Here is a 16,838-nt window from a genome sequence, read left to right as displayed (position 1 = left end):
CAAACACAGTAAAAGTGCTGAAAGAAACCAGAGGGAAAGATGGCAGGTAGGCTGGAGTCACCAGGAAGTCTTCACAGAGAAAGAATTATGCTGAATTAGAATTGATCACTATTCATAATTTGCTAAGACTACTGCCCCATTCGGTGAGAAGGGATGAGAAATAAATGCTCCTTTTCTTTTTGGCTGTTCTACAGCCCAGCTAAGGCCAAGGGCCATGCCTCTTTTGCTCGTTCCACTCTGGGAAGTGGGAGGGCAGGGGTGAGGCCCACCTGGCTTACTCCCACATCTTTGGGATTATACTGGCTCCAGCATACACCTTGGTTGGACAGTCGGGCAGCCTGCTTGCCCTGCTGGATAAATGCAGTTGACAGCTTCTTTACCTCCAGGATCCACAATGGCCAGTGGGCAACCTCTCACCACACTAGTCTGCCACCCTCCCTGACAACCCCAGGTGTCCTTTTCCCGGCAGCTGGGCCCATTCAGGATTCTGGAACTCTGCAGAAAGGATCTGGTCTGGCGTCTGCCACTCTCGATTCATTTCTCTCCATCAGAGACTCCCTCTCTGTCCTCCCATGGCTCTGTACGACCCGTCTAGCCCTGAGTCCTCGTGGCTCTCTCATGCAGAGTTGCACTTGGGCCAGGAACCCAGAAGCCCATGAAGGCAGATGGTGCCCTGGAAAGGCCTGGGTCAGCAAGCATTTGGCAGTAGGAAAGCAGTGGGCAGGTTCCAGTGACTGAAGACCATGAGCTGACCTTAACTCCAGGCACCCTCTGCATTCCACGTCAGTCCTGGGGCTCAGTGTCCCAGGAGACACCCACATTCTCCAGGCCTGTGCTCGCTTTGACTTCCTCATGTCTCCCACTGCCTGCCCAGGTCCTGCCTTCTCTGGACACCCAGCTCCTCCATAAAGTCTTCCTGGTTACTCCAGCCCCAAGACGCCACGGCACTTGGAATGTGTAAGGCACAACTGAGCACTGAATTCTGCAGAGTCCTGAATAAGAGGGTTACTTCAGAGGAGTTAATGTCATCTTTCTAAGTAGAGAAAAAGCTCCAGTTAGGTCTATACAGGACGAGAGGAAACAGAAGGAAACACATGTGCTGAGACTTTGCTGTGGGCTGCAGCCTTTCACTCTGCCATCCACTTAGTAGTTGTTCTGAGGCCTCCCCAGGATGCCAGCTCAGTTCTGGGGTCCAAGGAGAACATTACTAATATGCGGTGGCAGTGATCAGTCTCATAAGAAGCTCCTTAGGACATAAAAGCTGCTTGTGACCTTGAGTGACCCGAGGCGGCTTCGGGAGGTAGGCCATGCTGTTTACGGTTTTGCTCCTCTCTTCTCTAAAGCGGGTCAGTTGGGCCCTGAGTTACGAACGCAAAGTCAATGTAGTAGGGCTTTGGGAAAGGTTTTCTGTGGCCTGCAGGCTTCTCCCTCAAGGCACTCTGCACCCGATGGCAGCAGCCGTGTTTCCCAGGCTGGCCATCGCCATCGGCTTCTTCCCTCTGTTTGGCACAACTACAGGGTCCAATTCAATCCACTGCACATGGTGGGGAGGGGCAGTGTGCTTGGCAAGCATCTGTGACCTGTAGTCCTTTGAGGGCTGTGGGTCTCGCTAGGGTCCCTACTTCCTCCAGGACCAACCACTGCTTCCTTGGTGGAAAAATGAGTTGATTCGCCCTGAGAGGCCCTTCCCTCCTTTAAAGGACTGTTACTCTTCCAGCACACCTGTCTCTCTCTGCTCTGGTACCCCTGTATCATGACTGTGACCACTGGGCACCTAGCTCTGCACTGGGGCCTGTCTAATGGCCAGATGTGGCTTGCTGAGTGTAAGGTCCCCACTCCCATGCAGTGCAGTCTAAGTTCTTTGGGGGGGACGTGTTGTCTCAGTCTTCTTGTGGAACCTCCACTCACTAGGGTGGTCCCATGGAAGGCATTTGGCAAATAATTGTTGAACTCAGCTTTAACATTCTTCCCAGCTTCTTGATGACCTCAACAAAATCATTTCCTTCCTTGCACATTCTCTTCCACTGTGGGGGCTGGGGGGAATGAGCAAGGATGCAGTGGAGAAGTTGGTCTGGCCTTAGCTCTGCCACTAACAGCTAGTATTGCTTTGGGCAAAACACAATCTCTCTGTAACTCATTTTCCTCGTTCATTCAATGGGAGCTGAGAATATCTGTCCATCTATAATTCACTGGTTTCTTATAATGATCAAGTGATGTCAGAGAGGCACGCTCTTAGAACAAAAAGACACTATACGAACAAGTTACTGCCATCATCTTTCCATGTTCACATCCCTCCGGGGGACAAGTAAACCCAGCCAGTCTTCTGTATTTTAATCTTATCTCCTCAATAGTAAAGAAAACTCACTGTCAAATGCACCTCTCAATTTGCCTCCCTACATTGGTTGTCAGTTGGCTGGGAGCAAAAAATCAGCCCTTCCACCTACTAAATTTTGGAGGACCATGGTGTGGACAGGCAACATCTAAGTCTGGACTGATAAATTACCAAACATATATAGGGCCAAACTGCTGAAATCCAGGTTTATACTTTCCCCTCCCAATAAAATACAGGTTCAGCAGAGTCGGGAGCTTGCGGGACACAGAGTGAGAATCCCATAGCGTTAGACCTGGGCTCTGCGTCAGCAATCACGCGCCACTTAACTGATTTTCTGCACAGGGTGCAAGCTCCCCACCCACTTCTTTGGGCTCTGTGGCATTGTGCAGTCTCACTTCAGGACCCTGAGACTCTCAGTATGGCCCCTTCCAAGACCAGTGGACTGGCCTTCAGGAGACCTCTCCAGTTCCTCCTACAAAGCATCCCAGATTATCACACTTGCCCCAGGTCACCTCCTCCCTGGATACTTAATCGCTCTTTCACCTCTCTGCTCCCGCGGCACTTTTATAGACCCACTGACAGTCCCTTCTATGTTGTCATCAGTTATTTGTGACTGGCAACTCCTTAAGGAGCCTTATTGTCATTCCACCTGTCCTGGCCTAGTGCCCAGGGAGTAGTTGGTATGATAGATGGTTTCTGAATAAAGGAAGCAGCAGAGGGACAAAGACTTTTATACAAGAGATGCCACGAAAGCATTTAGTGTAGGACAGTGGCTCTCCACTGGGGGCGATTTTGTCCTTCAAGGAACATTTGGCAATGTCTTACAGCATTTTTAGTTGTCACAACAGAGGGGATGCTACTAGCATCTAGTGGATAGAGGCCAGGGATGCTGCTAAGCTTCCTACAGTGCATAGGACAGCCCCACAACAAAGGACCACCTGGCCCAAAATGTCAAGAGTGCTGAGGTTGAGAAAGCCCAGTCGTAGGAGATGGGAGGAAAGATACAGCACTTCCTTTCTAGAATGTCAACATTACATATTTTAATCATATAAACTTTTATTCTTCTCCCAGATAATCCCCATTCATTATCTCCTTAATTAGTTTTTAACCACAATTGACAGATGAAGAAATGAGACAATGAGGGTAAAGGACTAGCTTGGGTTTAGCCAAACAATTGGCAGCAGAACCCAGACTAGAATCCAGGTTCTCTCTTGGTTCAGTATTCTCCCCACTTTCTTTATTGGGAGGAAGATTTTGGTCCTGAAGGCAAAGGAGGGTCTTAGAAAAACGCAATTTTAGGACTAGAAAGTCCCCAGCATCTCCTCTCATTCGGGATGGGAAACCCGGCCAAGAGAATCTGGCACGTGGCAGGCACCAGGTTCTGATGAACGAACTGCCCAAGGTCACGGATGGCTGGGCGCAGAGCTGGTACCCAGCCCTCGACTCTCCTCCCCCTGGGCCAGCACATCGCTCCTGCCCTTCACACATAATCTAAGTCTTTCACATATGCTGCTTTTCGAACAGCCTCTTTTCTTCTGGAGGCAGTTGGTAAACAGATGCCACACGGGGGTATTCCTAAGCATGTCTCAGAAACCTGAAGGAAGAGAAAAGACTGAATAATCAGCATGCTTCAAAGAAGGCTGATTCAATATTGTCTTCCTAACCTTTTCCAGCACAAGGCCCATCTGAGTGGATGTCAAGCTTCATTAAATGATAGGAACTGGAGAGGGCAGTTCAGATATTCATTCTGAGAGTCAGAGTTGCCAAAATAAATTATTTCACAGGAAGAAATTATGCCAGGACCAAAAAGGAAATTGGAAAGATGGAAATAAAGTGCTTAAAAAATTTAAAAATATAAGTCCTCAGGCCAGTGGGAATGGCATGTGTGGAGGCTCAGGGAATTGGAAGAAGAGGCTGAAAAGGTAAGCAGCAGACTGTTCTAAAGGTTTAGGGCAGTATTCCAGGCAAGAAATGAAGAGAGTCTGAAACAAGTGATAGTAGAAGGGAGAGAAAAGGGAGAGCAGTGTGAGAAACTTCCAAGTGGACTCCGTGGGACTTTGACAATGATTGGACACTGGGGAGTAAGGGAGAAGGAAGAACCAAGGGTTATGTGGTCCAATATGGTAGCCATTAGCCACCTATGGGGATGTGAATGTAATTAAAGTGAAATTAAGAATTCAGTTCCTCGGTCACATGAGCCACATTCCAAACACTCAATAGCCACACGTGACTCATGGCTACATGTTGGATAAATGCATATTATAGAAGAGTTCCATCATCACAGAAAGTTCTATTGGACACCACTGGTCCAGAGCGATTCTCAGGTTTCTGGTTTGGAAGATCAGGTTTGGTGGGTGGATGAGATGTTAGGGAATGGTTATGCCATTTACTACAAGAGAGACCAAACAAAGAGGAACCATTTTGGGGGGTAAAAAGATGAGGAGTCTGGTTTCAGACATGTTGAATGTGAGTTGGCCAATGAAGCTACAGTAGGCATGCAGAAACAGTGGCCTGGAATTTGGCAGAAACCAGAGATGGACAAAGATACCGAAGTACCAGTATTTTATAGATTTAGGTGAGCTCTACCATGGGAGCATAGCTAGAACTGGAAGAAAATTTTGAAGGTAAGAGTAGTGGCAGAATTTGGATCCAAGTGGGCTGAAGAGTGAGGGGAAGGTGAGCAAGTGTGGATCACTCTGGAAGCTCAGCGGTAGAGGGGATGTGGAAATAGAACCATCCACATGTCTTATCACTCAACGCGTCATTTGAGATCAAGTTTCCTCAATGCAAAAAGCCCTCCCTGGCCAATCCAGCAACTCTCCCGTCTTTGAATTATACATTTGCTGTGGGACGCACTCACACCTGCATTTAATGGCACACTCTTATGTGGTCCTCTATTTGATCCAAGTGTGCACATTCCTCAACACCACCATAAGCAACATGGGATGGGGAAGCGGATTTTCTCATCCTCTTGAATCCTCTGGACAGCAGACAGGTGGAACCTGGTAAATGTCTGTGGGCTGTATTCGGTGTATAAACCATTTGGGGAGTGTAAGAGCAATTACTCATCATGCTGAAGACCGCAGACCCCTATGAGACTGTGCCTGTCCCTGTTCCCCCTGAACTTCCAAGGAAACATGTAGAGGCTGGGCTTGACCAGCCCAACCCCAGCAGAAAGGAGCCTGGCTAACACTCGCACAGGCACTTACTGGAAGGGGAGCTTCTTGTCGTTTGGTTTAATGCAGCGGACATAGTGCGGCGTTGTAGCGTTCAGGGTCTCCATGAGAAGATGCAGGGATGTGCGGAACTGGGGAGACAAAAGTCAGTGCCTGGTTATGTGTTTAACATTTTGTGGATGTATAATAAACATAAAGAAATGCCCATAGACTGGTAGAAGCATTCGTTGTCACTATTATTATTTTGATTATTATTGTTAATCCAGAAGGATGGGAAGAAATTCAGGGATCTGCTCTGACACTACCACCTTGCCAGATGACCAAAATCAAGCCCCTCCTGTATTCTGGTCTCAGGTCTCCTCAAATCAAATTGGGGAGAGACTAGTGCTTAATGTGTCTAACTCAGTGCTGTGGATCAAATAAGATGAAAGGCGAGCAAGTGCTACGAGATAGGAGAAAGATAATCATTGTGATCAGAGCCTGTTCTTGAACCTGAGGCCCTGGAGCCTTGGCATCCAGTGCCAGGCATCCTGGAAATCATTACATTAATGAGAAATGTCCCGAATAGGCAAATTCACAGAAATAGAAAAGTTACTGGTCGCCAGGGGCTTGGCACACACTCTCTTCTCTTGGGAGACACATTGGACATAAAGTCCCATGAAGATGCCACAGCAGAAGTTGTTTTTCAGTTTTCTGGTCCCCAGGCTTATTTAGGCCACCTCTCCACCCTGCAGACTTCTAGACCCTCTTGCCTCTCCCACAAGGTGACTGTGGTCTTCTAACATGGTCCTACCATGGGATTAAATGCACTGTTTGGGGCTACAGTCATCTCCCCTCTTTCTCCTGTCAGTTCCCTCTAGAGAAGTTTTTGGGGTTTTCTTCTTCAAAGAACACAGAAGGATTGAGCTGGGTGGCTGGGGCTGCAGATGCTGAGGTGACTGTGGCCTCCCTCTGACTCTGCAGCCATCCTTCATCTAGAGAGAGGCCAGCCCTGCCACATGTGCCACAGCCTGCAGCTTCCTGCCACGAGGCCTGGGGCTGACCTGGTGGCCCACGGTTTTCTTGTGCTCCTTGTTGGGGGCTTTCAGGGGGGGTCTGGAGGAGCGAATGTTGATCTTTGAAGATGAGCTCTTCCCAGATGTGGTGGAGGCAAGAACAGAATCCTTGTCATCATGAAACAAGTCAGCCACTAGTGGGAACTACAAAGAAACATACAAAGAATTATGCAAACAAGATCTCTTGCCCTTTATGTTGCTTAAACTCTTTCAAAGTAGCTTTCCAATATATACCCAAGAGAATTGAAAACACATGTCCCCACAAAAACTTGTACGCCAATGTCCATAGTAACATTATTCATAATATACACAAAGTGGAAACAAGCCATTGATGAGGGCTGAGGAGAGAATTAAAGAAGATAGCCCATGTAAGATAGAGTACGCAGCGTATAATAAGCACTCAAACATCATCTAGTTCTATTGATTTTATTAGGGGGTATATACATGAAAAATGTCTAAACTGGAAAAGTACAGATGCCCAAGGAAGTTATATTTTTGAGCTGAAGAAGAAACTTAGAATCAACGAATTTTAAGTCTGGAAAAACTATAAAGATCAACTCTTCATGTGGCAGGTGAGGAAAGAGGAGCTCAGGGAGAAAGGACCTACCAGGATCCTGCTTCCACCTCCATTTGCCCAGCACCAGCCTGGTGGCCAGTACCAGCTCACCCAGGACTGCTGGTTAATGGCTAAGCCAGGGATAGAACCCTGGCCTCTGGATGACCAGGTCAGAGCTTGTTTCAATACACAAAGACACCCTGGTTATTTATGCCAGCAATATCAAGGAAGTGGAAACAAAAATGGGTTTAAGACACAGTCTTTATCTCTGAGGTATCTGCATAGCATCCTCCTTGTTGGAGGCTTTCATGTGTGTGTGTGGGGGGGAGGTTCTGGTGGATCCACTGTTGATTTTTGAAGGTGACCCATTCTTAGATGTGATGGTGGCAAGAACAGGGTCCTTGTCATCATGAAAGGAGGAAGATTAACCACATAGAAGGGCACTTCATGAAACATTTCTCCAGCTGACAATATCCTCTGAAATTCACAGCAGGAGACTCAGGCTAAGGAAAACTCAAGGTGCAACATCACCTTCACGTAAAGCTACAGGTCCTAAATGGTGGTGACAGTCAGCTCATGCTCTGATACTCTTCTGCATTTAACTTCCTAGACCTTCCACAAGTTCAGTCCCAGTTTAATCGAGTGTTTCCTGAGCACCATGCCAATAGCTTGGGAAGTAAAAGAATCATCTAAAGGAGAGGTCTGAAATCCACAAGATAATTCAATGGCATACATCCACCAGTACTTCACATCAGTATTTCAGGGGTATTCAAAAAGTCCCAGAAACATATCAACATTAGGCAACACATACGGGCTTTTTCACTTTATAATCTATGGTAGGCCCTGGCTCATCCCCTCCTGCCATCAGAGATGCCTGACAGTGTGTGGTCATGATGTAACCACGTGATGTAAACATGTGATGTCTCAACATCAGTACATCACAAAGTCCGGAGAAAGGAGCAAGATGGTGCTAGTGGCCCAGTAAAACTGTTTCAGAACGTGGATGTTAGATCCAGGCAACTCAATTTACTCAAAGGCAGTTTCTGCAACCTCAGTAGGTAATATGCTTGAGTTGCAGGGTGATGGGACTGGGGGTATAAAACATGTGGTGACCATCCCATCCCCTTGGGACCTTTTGCCATTTGACCTCCCCCAGGACACACAGAGAACCGTTGGCAATAATTTGAGGCCTTTTTCCATGAGAAACTAGGTAGACGCAGATGCGTGGCTCACTGAGCATCCCTCAGTCTGAAGACCTCTGATATTCTTTGCATATTAAGGTAACTTGCATGAATTTCATAGATCAAAGAATACTTTATAATCACAGAGGAGTGGAGCGAGTGTGCTCACCCCCATACACAAGGTTATGATGGCTAACGCTCAAAACCAGCATCGAATGCTGGTTCAAATTATGGGTGTATCTTCTATATTAAGTATTTTAAACTAAAACAGAAGATACAAACAAATTACTTCCTCCTCCCTCACACTCTTAGGTATTACCAGTTTACATTTTTTAGGAGTTCAATTTTAGAGTCAAAAGTAATTGCACACCACAAGTCAGTATTTCGTTTTACACCACACATCAGCTAGCCGTATGGGTTACAAAGTAGCTCAGCAACTGCGTGTGCTTTGAGCGGTACAGCCACACCAGCCATCAGCAGCACCTGATTTCCAATTTTTACCACAGTGATCTACACGCAAAGAAAAGCTGTGGTTCTTTAGCTCCACAGTCTGGGTTTTAAGTTCAGTCTAAAAGCACCAATTAATGACCTTAAGGCCCATGACCATCTCTGGTAAATGTCTCAAGTCTCTCCTCACTGCTGTCTGTTCTGTGGCTGGAATAGGCTGGTGACAGCATGAGAACACTAGGGAAAGCTACCATATTCCCAAGGAAAGCACCCCCCTGCCCCGACCCCTGCTACAGGGCCTTGTTGTCAGGCAGGTGACTTGCAGGGTCACCCCAACAAGATCACTGAGGACGTCTCCCAGTTTCAGCCGCCAGCAGGTGACCATTCTGCTCCTATTCCCAGCATCTTTGAAATGAACCCTCTTCCTCCTTTTCTCTCCATACTTGGTATTTCAAGTCATAACTATTGTCTTCCTAGAGTGGAAAGTAATTAGGCTGTCAGAGGAATAAAAGACTCGGATATAATTTTATAAATCTGTGGCTAAAATTTGCGTGTGTCAACATCATAAAATTGATACTTTTATTAGTTTCAATTCCATGTGTTTTCAAAGAGAAAGTAAATATTAGGTCACTGAATGTCAAGAAACTAGATTGACTGGTTCGTTCGTTCGTTCACTCACCAATGCTTATTGACTGCTAAATACACAACAAACACCGTGCCAGGCTGGGAGTACAGAAGTGAACAAAAACAAGCACAGCCTCTGACACACCATGGAGTTTATGGTCTAGCACGAAAGGTGAACTCTAATTAATTAACCCCTCAATTAAAAGCATATGAGCATCCTAAAGGAAATAAGCAACAGATAGACATGACTGAACCAGGAGCCCGGGTAGGGGGAATCAGGAAAGGATTTTCTTAGGAAGGGATGTTTGAGCTGGTGGGTTATTTGAGGAAAGCACATTATGGTGGGAAGTAATTGCACATTCAGAGACCTAATAAAAAGCCAGTGCAGCTACAGTATACACAGTGAGGGGGAAGCAAGAGGAACCAGCTCACGCAGGACCTTGGTTGAGGATTCTGGTCTTTATCCTAAGAGCAATGTGAAGCCATTAAGGGTTTTTAAAAAATAAGAGGAGCTAATATTTATTGAGCACTTAGAATGTGCCAGGCACATATGAACTCATTCAATTCGCCCAATAACCACGTGGTGTAAGTATCATTACACCCCATTTTACAGATGGGGAAACTGAGGCTGGGGGTACAAGATCAGAGCAATAATTTAGACCCAGACAGCCTGACTTCAGAGCCCAAGCAACAATATGACACAGAGGGGAGCAATGGCTAGTGACCTTTAGGAAAAGACCATTCTGGCTGCAGCCAAATGAAGGGGCTCAAGTCCACTGCATGTGAAGCGCTGCAAGAGGTGCCTAGAAGAGTTCAGAGAGACTAGGAGAGCTTAGAACTCAGCTGATCTCTAGAAGGTGAGGTAGCAGAGTCAAAAGGGCACTAAGCTAGGGCCAAGAGACCTGATTTTTAGATGTGACTCTGCCACTTAATCGGCTGTGTGACCCATGGCAAACCTCTTAACCTTACTAGATTTCAATGTTCTCATCTGCAAAAGTGAGGGAATTGAATGAGATGATTTCTTTAAACCCCTGCCTGACCTAGACTCCTGCATTTTCTCCTAGCTTTCACCTCTCCCTGTTCACTGGCTCCTTCCCCTAAACACATAACTGTGTTCAAGCATCTTTCCTGTTTAAAAACCTCTCTGTTTGGCTGTTTCTCCTCTCTCGCACTTTACCCCTGGCCACCTCAGGCTAGGCGTCCACAGTCCGCCTTCCAAGTCATCCCCTCTCAGACCTGCCTCTATCAAACATTCTCGGGCCTCCTCCCCAAGCTGCTGAAACTTATCCTGAGATCAACCTTTGGGGACCCTACTTAACAAATCCGGTGGTTGGAAGTGGTGCAGCTTCATTCTCCAACCTACGTGACATCTTTGAAGGCCTCCACACCTCCCCTTGGAAGACCTCTTCCCTGAGACCCACCAGCTCCACTTTCCTCCAACTCTCCTCCTACTTCTCTCACTGTTCCATCTTCCTGTACTTCTCTCCTTTGCTTTGCTGTTTCCCAGAACAGCATCCTCACCATTTATCTTTTCTAACACTCATTCCCTGGAAGCCTATGGCTTCAACTATCACCTTGAAGCCTGTCTCGATCCTCTTCTACCACCATGAACCATAGTTCCAAGTTTCTGCTCAGTATCTTCCTCCCTCTGGGTGGTCCCACTGGAAACTCCAAATTTGACATAGCCTAAACCGTCTTCACCCACAAAATTCCCCAGTTTAGGTTAGAGATCTTGCCATCACCCGACTTCTTATCCCAACCAAGTACCAAGTTCTGTCAATGGTTAAGTTTCACAGTCCTTTCTTAATCAAGCAGAACCCTGCTACCCTAGTTCAGGCCTACCTGGATCACTGCCGTCACCTAAAACTTAAGTGCCTACCTCCGGGCACAACTTCATCCAAACACAGTCTTCCCAACAGTCAGTTTTCTCTAAATACAAACTGCATCTAGTAACCCCTTGTTTAAAGACTCATTGGCTCTCAGTCTACGGCAGAAAGCCATCATCACAGATATTAACTGAACATGAGAACTGGCAGGAACAGAGGGACTGGAGGAGGAGGGAGAGGACAGCCCAGGCAGAGGGGGCTCTGTGGGCTAGCGCCAGAGAGCCAAGGCACATGTGAGAAAGGGTCATGTGCCCAGTCAGATGGGCACCAAGAAATTTCCATACAGAAGTAACAGGAGGCTGAAGTCAGGTTTACTTTTTTTTGGTGAGGAAGACTTGTCCTGAGCTAACATCTGTGCCAATCTTCCTCTTTTTTTGTATGTAGGATGCCGCCACAGCATGGCTTGATGAGCAGTGCATAGGTCTGCAACCAGGATCCAAACCCATGAACCCCAGGCTGCTGAAGCGGAGTGCACGAACTTAACCACTATGCTACCGGGCTGGCCCCACGTTCACATTTTAAAAACATCAGTGACTCAGCCTGTCATGTCAAAACAAAGCACTGACTGATAAAGTATTCTAATTCATATACTTTCTGAAATGGATTTCCAAGATGTTTGAGTCATGGGTAGAAGTTACCAACTGCATGATTACACTGCTTGAGGGATCTAGTTTACAGAAATCATTAATTAATAGTAGCTTGTTCTGTGAAAAACCTGTAAAGTTCTAAGGTCAGGAGCATGTATTAAAATCACATGAGAAGCCCTGAAATTAGATTCCACAAGGAGAGTATTTAAAAATGTAAGTCCCCTTCTCTTGTTTCAATCAGAGAAGCTATGCCTTTTACTTATTTGAAGTATAAAAGGATTTATAACTTGAGAGGAGAAAATGAAAACTTCTGCTTAAGGCAGATTTTAACCTACAGTGACTCTGTGCTTTAATTTGGGAACAAACATGACCAAGGTTTAGTCTGGAGCATTGGTATTTAGTTTAAAAGCTATGTTTTAATTGTAGGTCGCTACTGTTGAGACTACACTGTAAGTGGGAGGATCTCTGAGATGGAAAGGGAGATGAATTTGTTGGGAAATTAAGTCTAGGAAGAAGGGGTGGGCTTCACATTCTATTCAGAATTTGTTTTACAAACTCAGTGAACATACAGAGACATCCAGTTTGACCACAGGACCAAAAGGCCAAGAAGTACCATGTTCAACCTTGGGCTATAGGCAACAGTAAAAGGCTAGGCAAGAAATATTGATTACTGCACCTCCCCACCCACATCTACTCACCAGGATAAGGGGGCTGGGCCAGACAGGGACCTCCTTGTCCCAGGAGTGTCCCAACTACACATAAATCTGAAGTCCCAATAAAAAGTAGTTGCCAAGCTCTTGCTTGACAAAGGATTCATGCAAAAGAACGTATTTCTGAGTGAGGGAGAAAAAGCTGTTTTTCCTTTAATTGACTAACACCAGTTATGCCTTTTGAGCTATTGGAAAGTGTGTTTATAAGCTGACTGCCCAGTAATGGAACTACTACAATTCGTCTTAGGGCAGCCCTAGGAAGCAGCATCCACCTGGGCCTTTCTATAAATTTGTTCCCTTCAATCTTGAAAACACTAGGATAATACCTTCAAACAAACCCAGCTTTTCCCTCATCCTGTTTGTCACTTATGTGAAAGTGTCCATAGGCAATGGCTTTGGTATTCTCTGCTATTCAAGTCTATATATAGATTTTAAAAGCCTGAGGCAAATCTATTAGAAAAGGAATTAAAAGAAGTATGGAAACACTTTCTAAAGACCATTGGACAGTTTAAGAAAAATGTCAATTATAGCTACTTACATAGCTGCTACCTTGGAAATCATGCCTATTCACTTCTGTTTATAAGAACATAAAATATCTTTCCTTTAAAACAGACAGAAGAGATGAAAATAAGACGCAATAATAACCATTTGATTGGAATCTCTTGCCTAGAATCTTATCTTTAGAAACTCTGGCTGCAAACATAATAAAAAAATACACATTCTTTGCAATCAATTCTTTTACATGGTCAATGCTCCCCTATGGAAAAAAATCTCCAACTTTTAGGTAAGAAATATTTTGTTTAAAAAATTTTAAATGGGCTTTGGAGGAAAAGTCACAGCACTTCATTTCTTTGAAGAAGAAAAAGGTGGATTTTCTGTATTGCAAAAAGGACAATGATATTGTTTTATCAACAAAAGCTCTCTTGCACAGTGACCTCTTTATTCTAAATATTGCTAGAAGCTTTTTAACTACCAGCACAAACTGACTTTAAACAGGAAGCACCCCAAATATATTTAAAAGCAAGTATTTTAAAGTATGTCAAGTATATCCAAAGCTGTTATATAAAAAATAAATTAAAAATAATGCATTTTTTAAAAAGCAAATGTATTTGCTCAAAATAGAATGTGTGTGTAACCCGTAAGGACAAATCAGTGTGGAAAGCAATGGAGGCATGTACATGGTCATTTCTTGGTAAGTTCAAGTCAAGCCAAAGCAGCAGAAAGGAGATGGGGAGAGAGCGCATTTGGGCCTTGTCTGAGCTACTCCATTGACTCTTGGACCTGAGGGATTGTCACGGCCCAGGGTAGGTGGCTTTGGGCCAATATGACCTACCTGGCCTCTGGACCATATTGTTCTCAAGATCCCTTCTGCTGGGATGGAGTGGAGAGATGGCATCAGGACTGCCTGCCTAGGAACACTGCCCAGAACGGCCCCTGCTGCCCGGCACTTAGTGGCATAAACTCTCAATCCACTCCTCGTCCCTCTGACCTACACTCTGTGCTGTCCTGGAACAGGACATCTTCAGAGAAAATATTCTCCTTTTGAGATTTTTTTCCTTCAGATTGATAAATTTATAATAAACTTATTACAAACACTGGGAGGTTTATTATAAACCTCCACCTTTAGTATCTAAAACAAATCAGTCTGTTAATTATTTGAAGTCATGTTTCAAAGAGGCATTTCTTTACTTAAGTCTCTATTTATAGCACTCTGATAGCTGAGAAAGCAATTAGCTACATTATAAGCTCGTCGGCAGTGTAACTTGCTTTACTAATTACATTCTCATTAGCACCATTTTATTTCACTGCTCTTGGTAGGAGTTCTTCAAACATCCCTTTGGCTGGTAGGGTACACGGGAGTCTTCCATCCCATTCTGCTTTATCATTCACAATGATTTGTTCATTTCTTGTCAGGGTGCCGCACAAAAGAAAAAAGCTGATAGGTCTTCCATAAAATAAAAATACTTTAAGTAAAACTATGAATTGACATACAAGATTTGAGATTTATCTATGCTTAGTGAGATGCAAACCAATAAAAAATTGGGCATTACCTCCATGCCATAGGCCTTGTATCTTTCTAGGTCTTTATTTTCCTCTCTGTAGCACAGAGTTATAAACCTCACAGGACTGATGTGAAAACTAAAAATTTTACAGAAAACAACAGAGGTTCAGTAAACAATGAGCTTTAAAAATGCTACAAGGACAGATGCTGCCACACATGTCCATCCGTCAAATGATTTAAAGCACACTTTGAATCCCTCTGATTTGCTGCAGTCTGTGTAGAGCCTGTCTGTTGGTTTATAGTGACCTGGTGTCGATCTTTGCTTTCTATCTTCTGGGATGTCTGAAACGCTGAATGGGTTCAGCGTGGAGAGTTCTTAGCTCTCCACCTGCTAGGGTCTAGTGGGCCTAGAAGCCCCTCTTGGTTCATCTCTGAGTGCTGCTGGCTACCCTCACAGCATCTCATAGGGTTTTTGGTGGTGGGAGGTTGGCAACAAGGTCATCGGTTCTTCAGAAATATTTGTTGGTAAAGGGGAGAGCGAGGGTTGTGCCAGGTGGGCAGGGAAGAGAGGGAGTCGATTCCCTTTTAAGAGTAGATCACAGACCTGTTTTGTGCTCCAATTTAGCAATAGCTATAAACTTTTGAAGTGCGTACTCTTTGAACCATCAATTCCACTTCTAAAAATTTATCTGACAGATATAATTATGCAAGTAAGCAAAGAAATATGCAAAGGGCATTCATTTTAGCATTATTTGAATTAGCAAAATAGCAGTTGCTGTTTAAAAAAAAAAAAGAAATAGATATGTATTCATGTGGAAAGGTGGCCAAGATATAACAGCAAGTGAAAAATTAAATTAGAGAGGACTATGTATAACGTGATTCATTTCAATCTTAAAAAGATGTACCAATATGCTTGTATACGCAGAATGGGGTTTCATGAAAAGGTGGGTCAAGGAATGGGAGAGAATACTTTTATTTTATATATTTCTATACTATTTAAATTTTTTATGAGCCTAAACAGTCATGCATCACTTAACAACAGGGATACACTCTGAGAGATGCGTCGTTAGGCAATTCTGTCATTATGCGAACATCATAGAATGCACTTACACAAACCTAGAGGGTATGGCCTACTACACGCCTAGGCTCTATGGTACTAATGTTATGGGACCACCGTCATATAGGTGGTCTGTTATTGACTGAAACGTCATTATGTAGCACATGACTACTTCTTTTCTAACAAAAATCCAGTGCCCTCAACCTCCTATCCAGGTACTAACCAGACCCCAACCAGCTGAGCTTCTGAGATCAGACAACACCAGGCGCACTCAGGGTGGTATGGCCGTAGATGCAGTACCCTCAATCTAAAGTGATCCCCCTGTACAGAAAAGAGGTGACAGAGCAGACCTGAGACTGCTATCCAGAGAAAGGCCTGCTTACAAGGTTGACCCTTGGCTGGCGTCTGGGAATTTAGATTTCAGGAGGATTCTCACCACCTCCTAATAAGAACGGCTCACTATACCTAAACTGTTTATGCAAACAACATGGTTTATACTGAACACCTGCTCTCCTTTTGGGAGTCTGGACGTCTGGCATGTGCTAGGCAAAGGGTGCCTGCAGAACTGACTCCCAACCGAAATCCTGAATGCCAGGGCTCAGGTGAGCTGCCCTGGTAGATACCTCACAGGTATTGTCACAACTCGCTGCTGAGGGAATTAAACACATTCTGTGCAACTTCACTGGGAGAGGACTCCAGGAAGCTTGCACCTGGTGTCCCCCACATTCACCTTTTTCTTGTGCTGATTTTGCTCTGTATCCTTCTGCTGTAATAAATCATAGCCATGGGTTTGACCATATGTTGAGTTCTGAGTATCTTCTTAGCAACTGATTGAACCTGGGGTGGTCCAGAGGACTCCCAACTTATGCCTATTATTCTTTTCCATAGCTCCTTCTTGACTTTCACAGCATTATCAAAATTTGTAATTAAACTGTATATCTTTTTCACTAGACTGTAAGTTCCATGAGGTTAACTATATGTATTTGTCACCACTACATATCACACAAATACTCAATAAAATTGTCAAATAAAAATAAGGGGGGGAAAATCTCAGTTATTAATAAAAGATGTTCTGCCAGAGAGAGTGTGAGAGACTCCTTTTTAGCTTCTACGATCCCTGAGAGATACTCAAATTAAGATAAAAATCCATACACTGTCAGAACCAAACTCTGTATTTAATGGAAAGTACCTGACTCTCTCTCCCTCACCCCTTATTTGTGCTTCT

The 16,838-nt window shown here is 44.6% G+C and overlaps 1 protein-coding gene across 1 annotated transcript in view; it reads right to left on the bottom strand.

The window, feature by feature from the left end:
* The window catches only part of MYO5B (myosin VB), a 347,774-nt gene that overhangs the window by 90,714 nt on the left and 240,222 nt on the right, over positions 1-16,838 (bottom strand). Inside the window, exons 15-16 of the mRNA XM_044774721.2 lie at positions 6,552-6,707; positions 5,542-5,639 (exon numbers count right to left, since the gene is read on the bottom strand). Of these exons, the coding sequence (XP_044630656.2) occupies positions 5,542-5,639; positions 6,552-6,707 (254 nt within the window). The remainder of the gene's footprint in view (positions 1-5,541; positions 5,640-6,551; positions 6,708-16,838) is intronic.

This window comes from Equus asinus, chromosome 7 (genome assembly GCF_041296235.1).
Source record: "Equus asinus isolate D_3611 breed Donkey chromosome 7, EquAss-T2T_v2, whole genome shotgun sequence".
NCBI lineage: Eukaryota > Metazoa > Chordata > Mammalia > Perissodactyla > Equidae > Equus > Equus asinus.
Note: the sequence above shows the minus strand (reverse complement) of the source record. Positions and strands in the feature narration are given on the sequence as shown.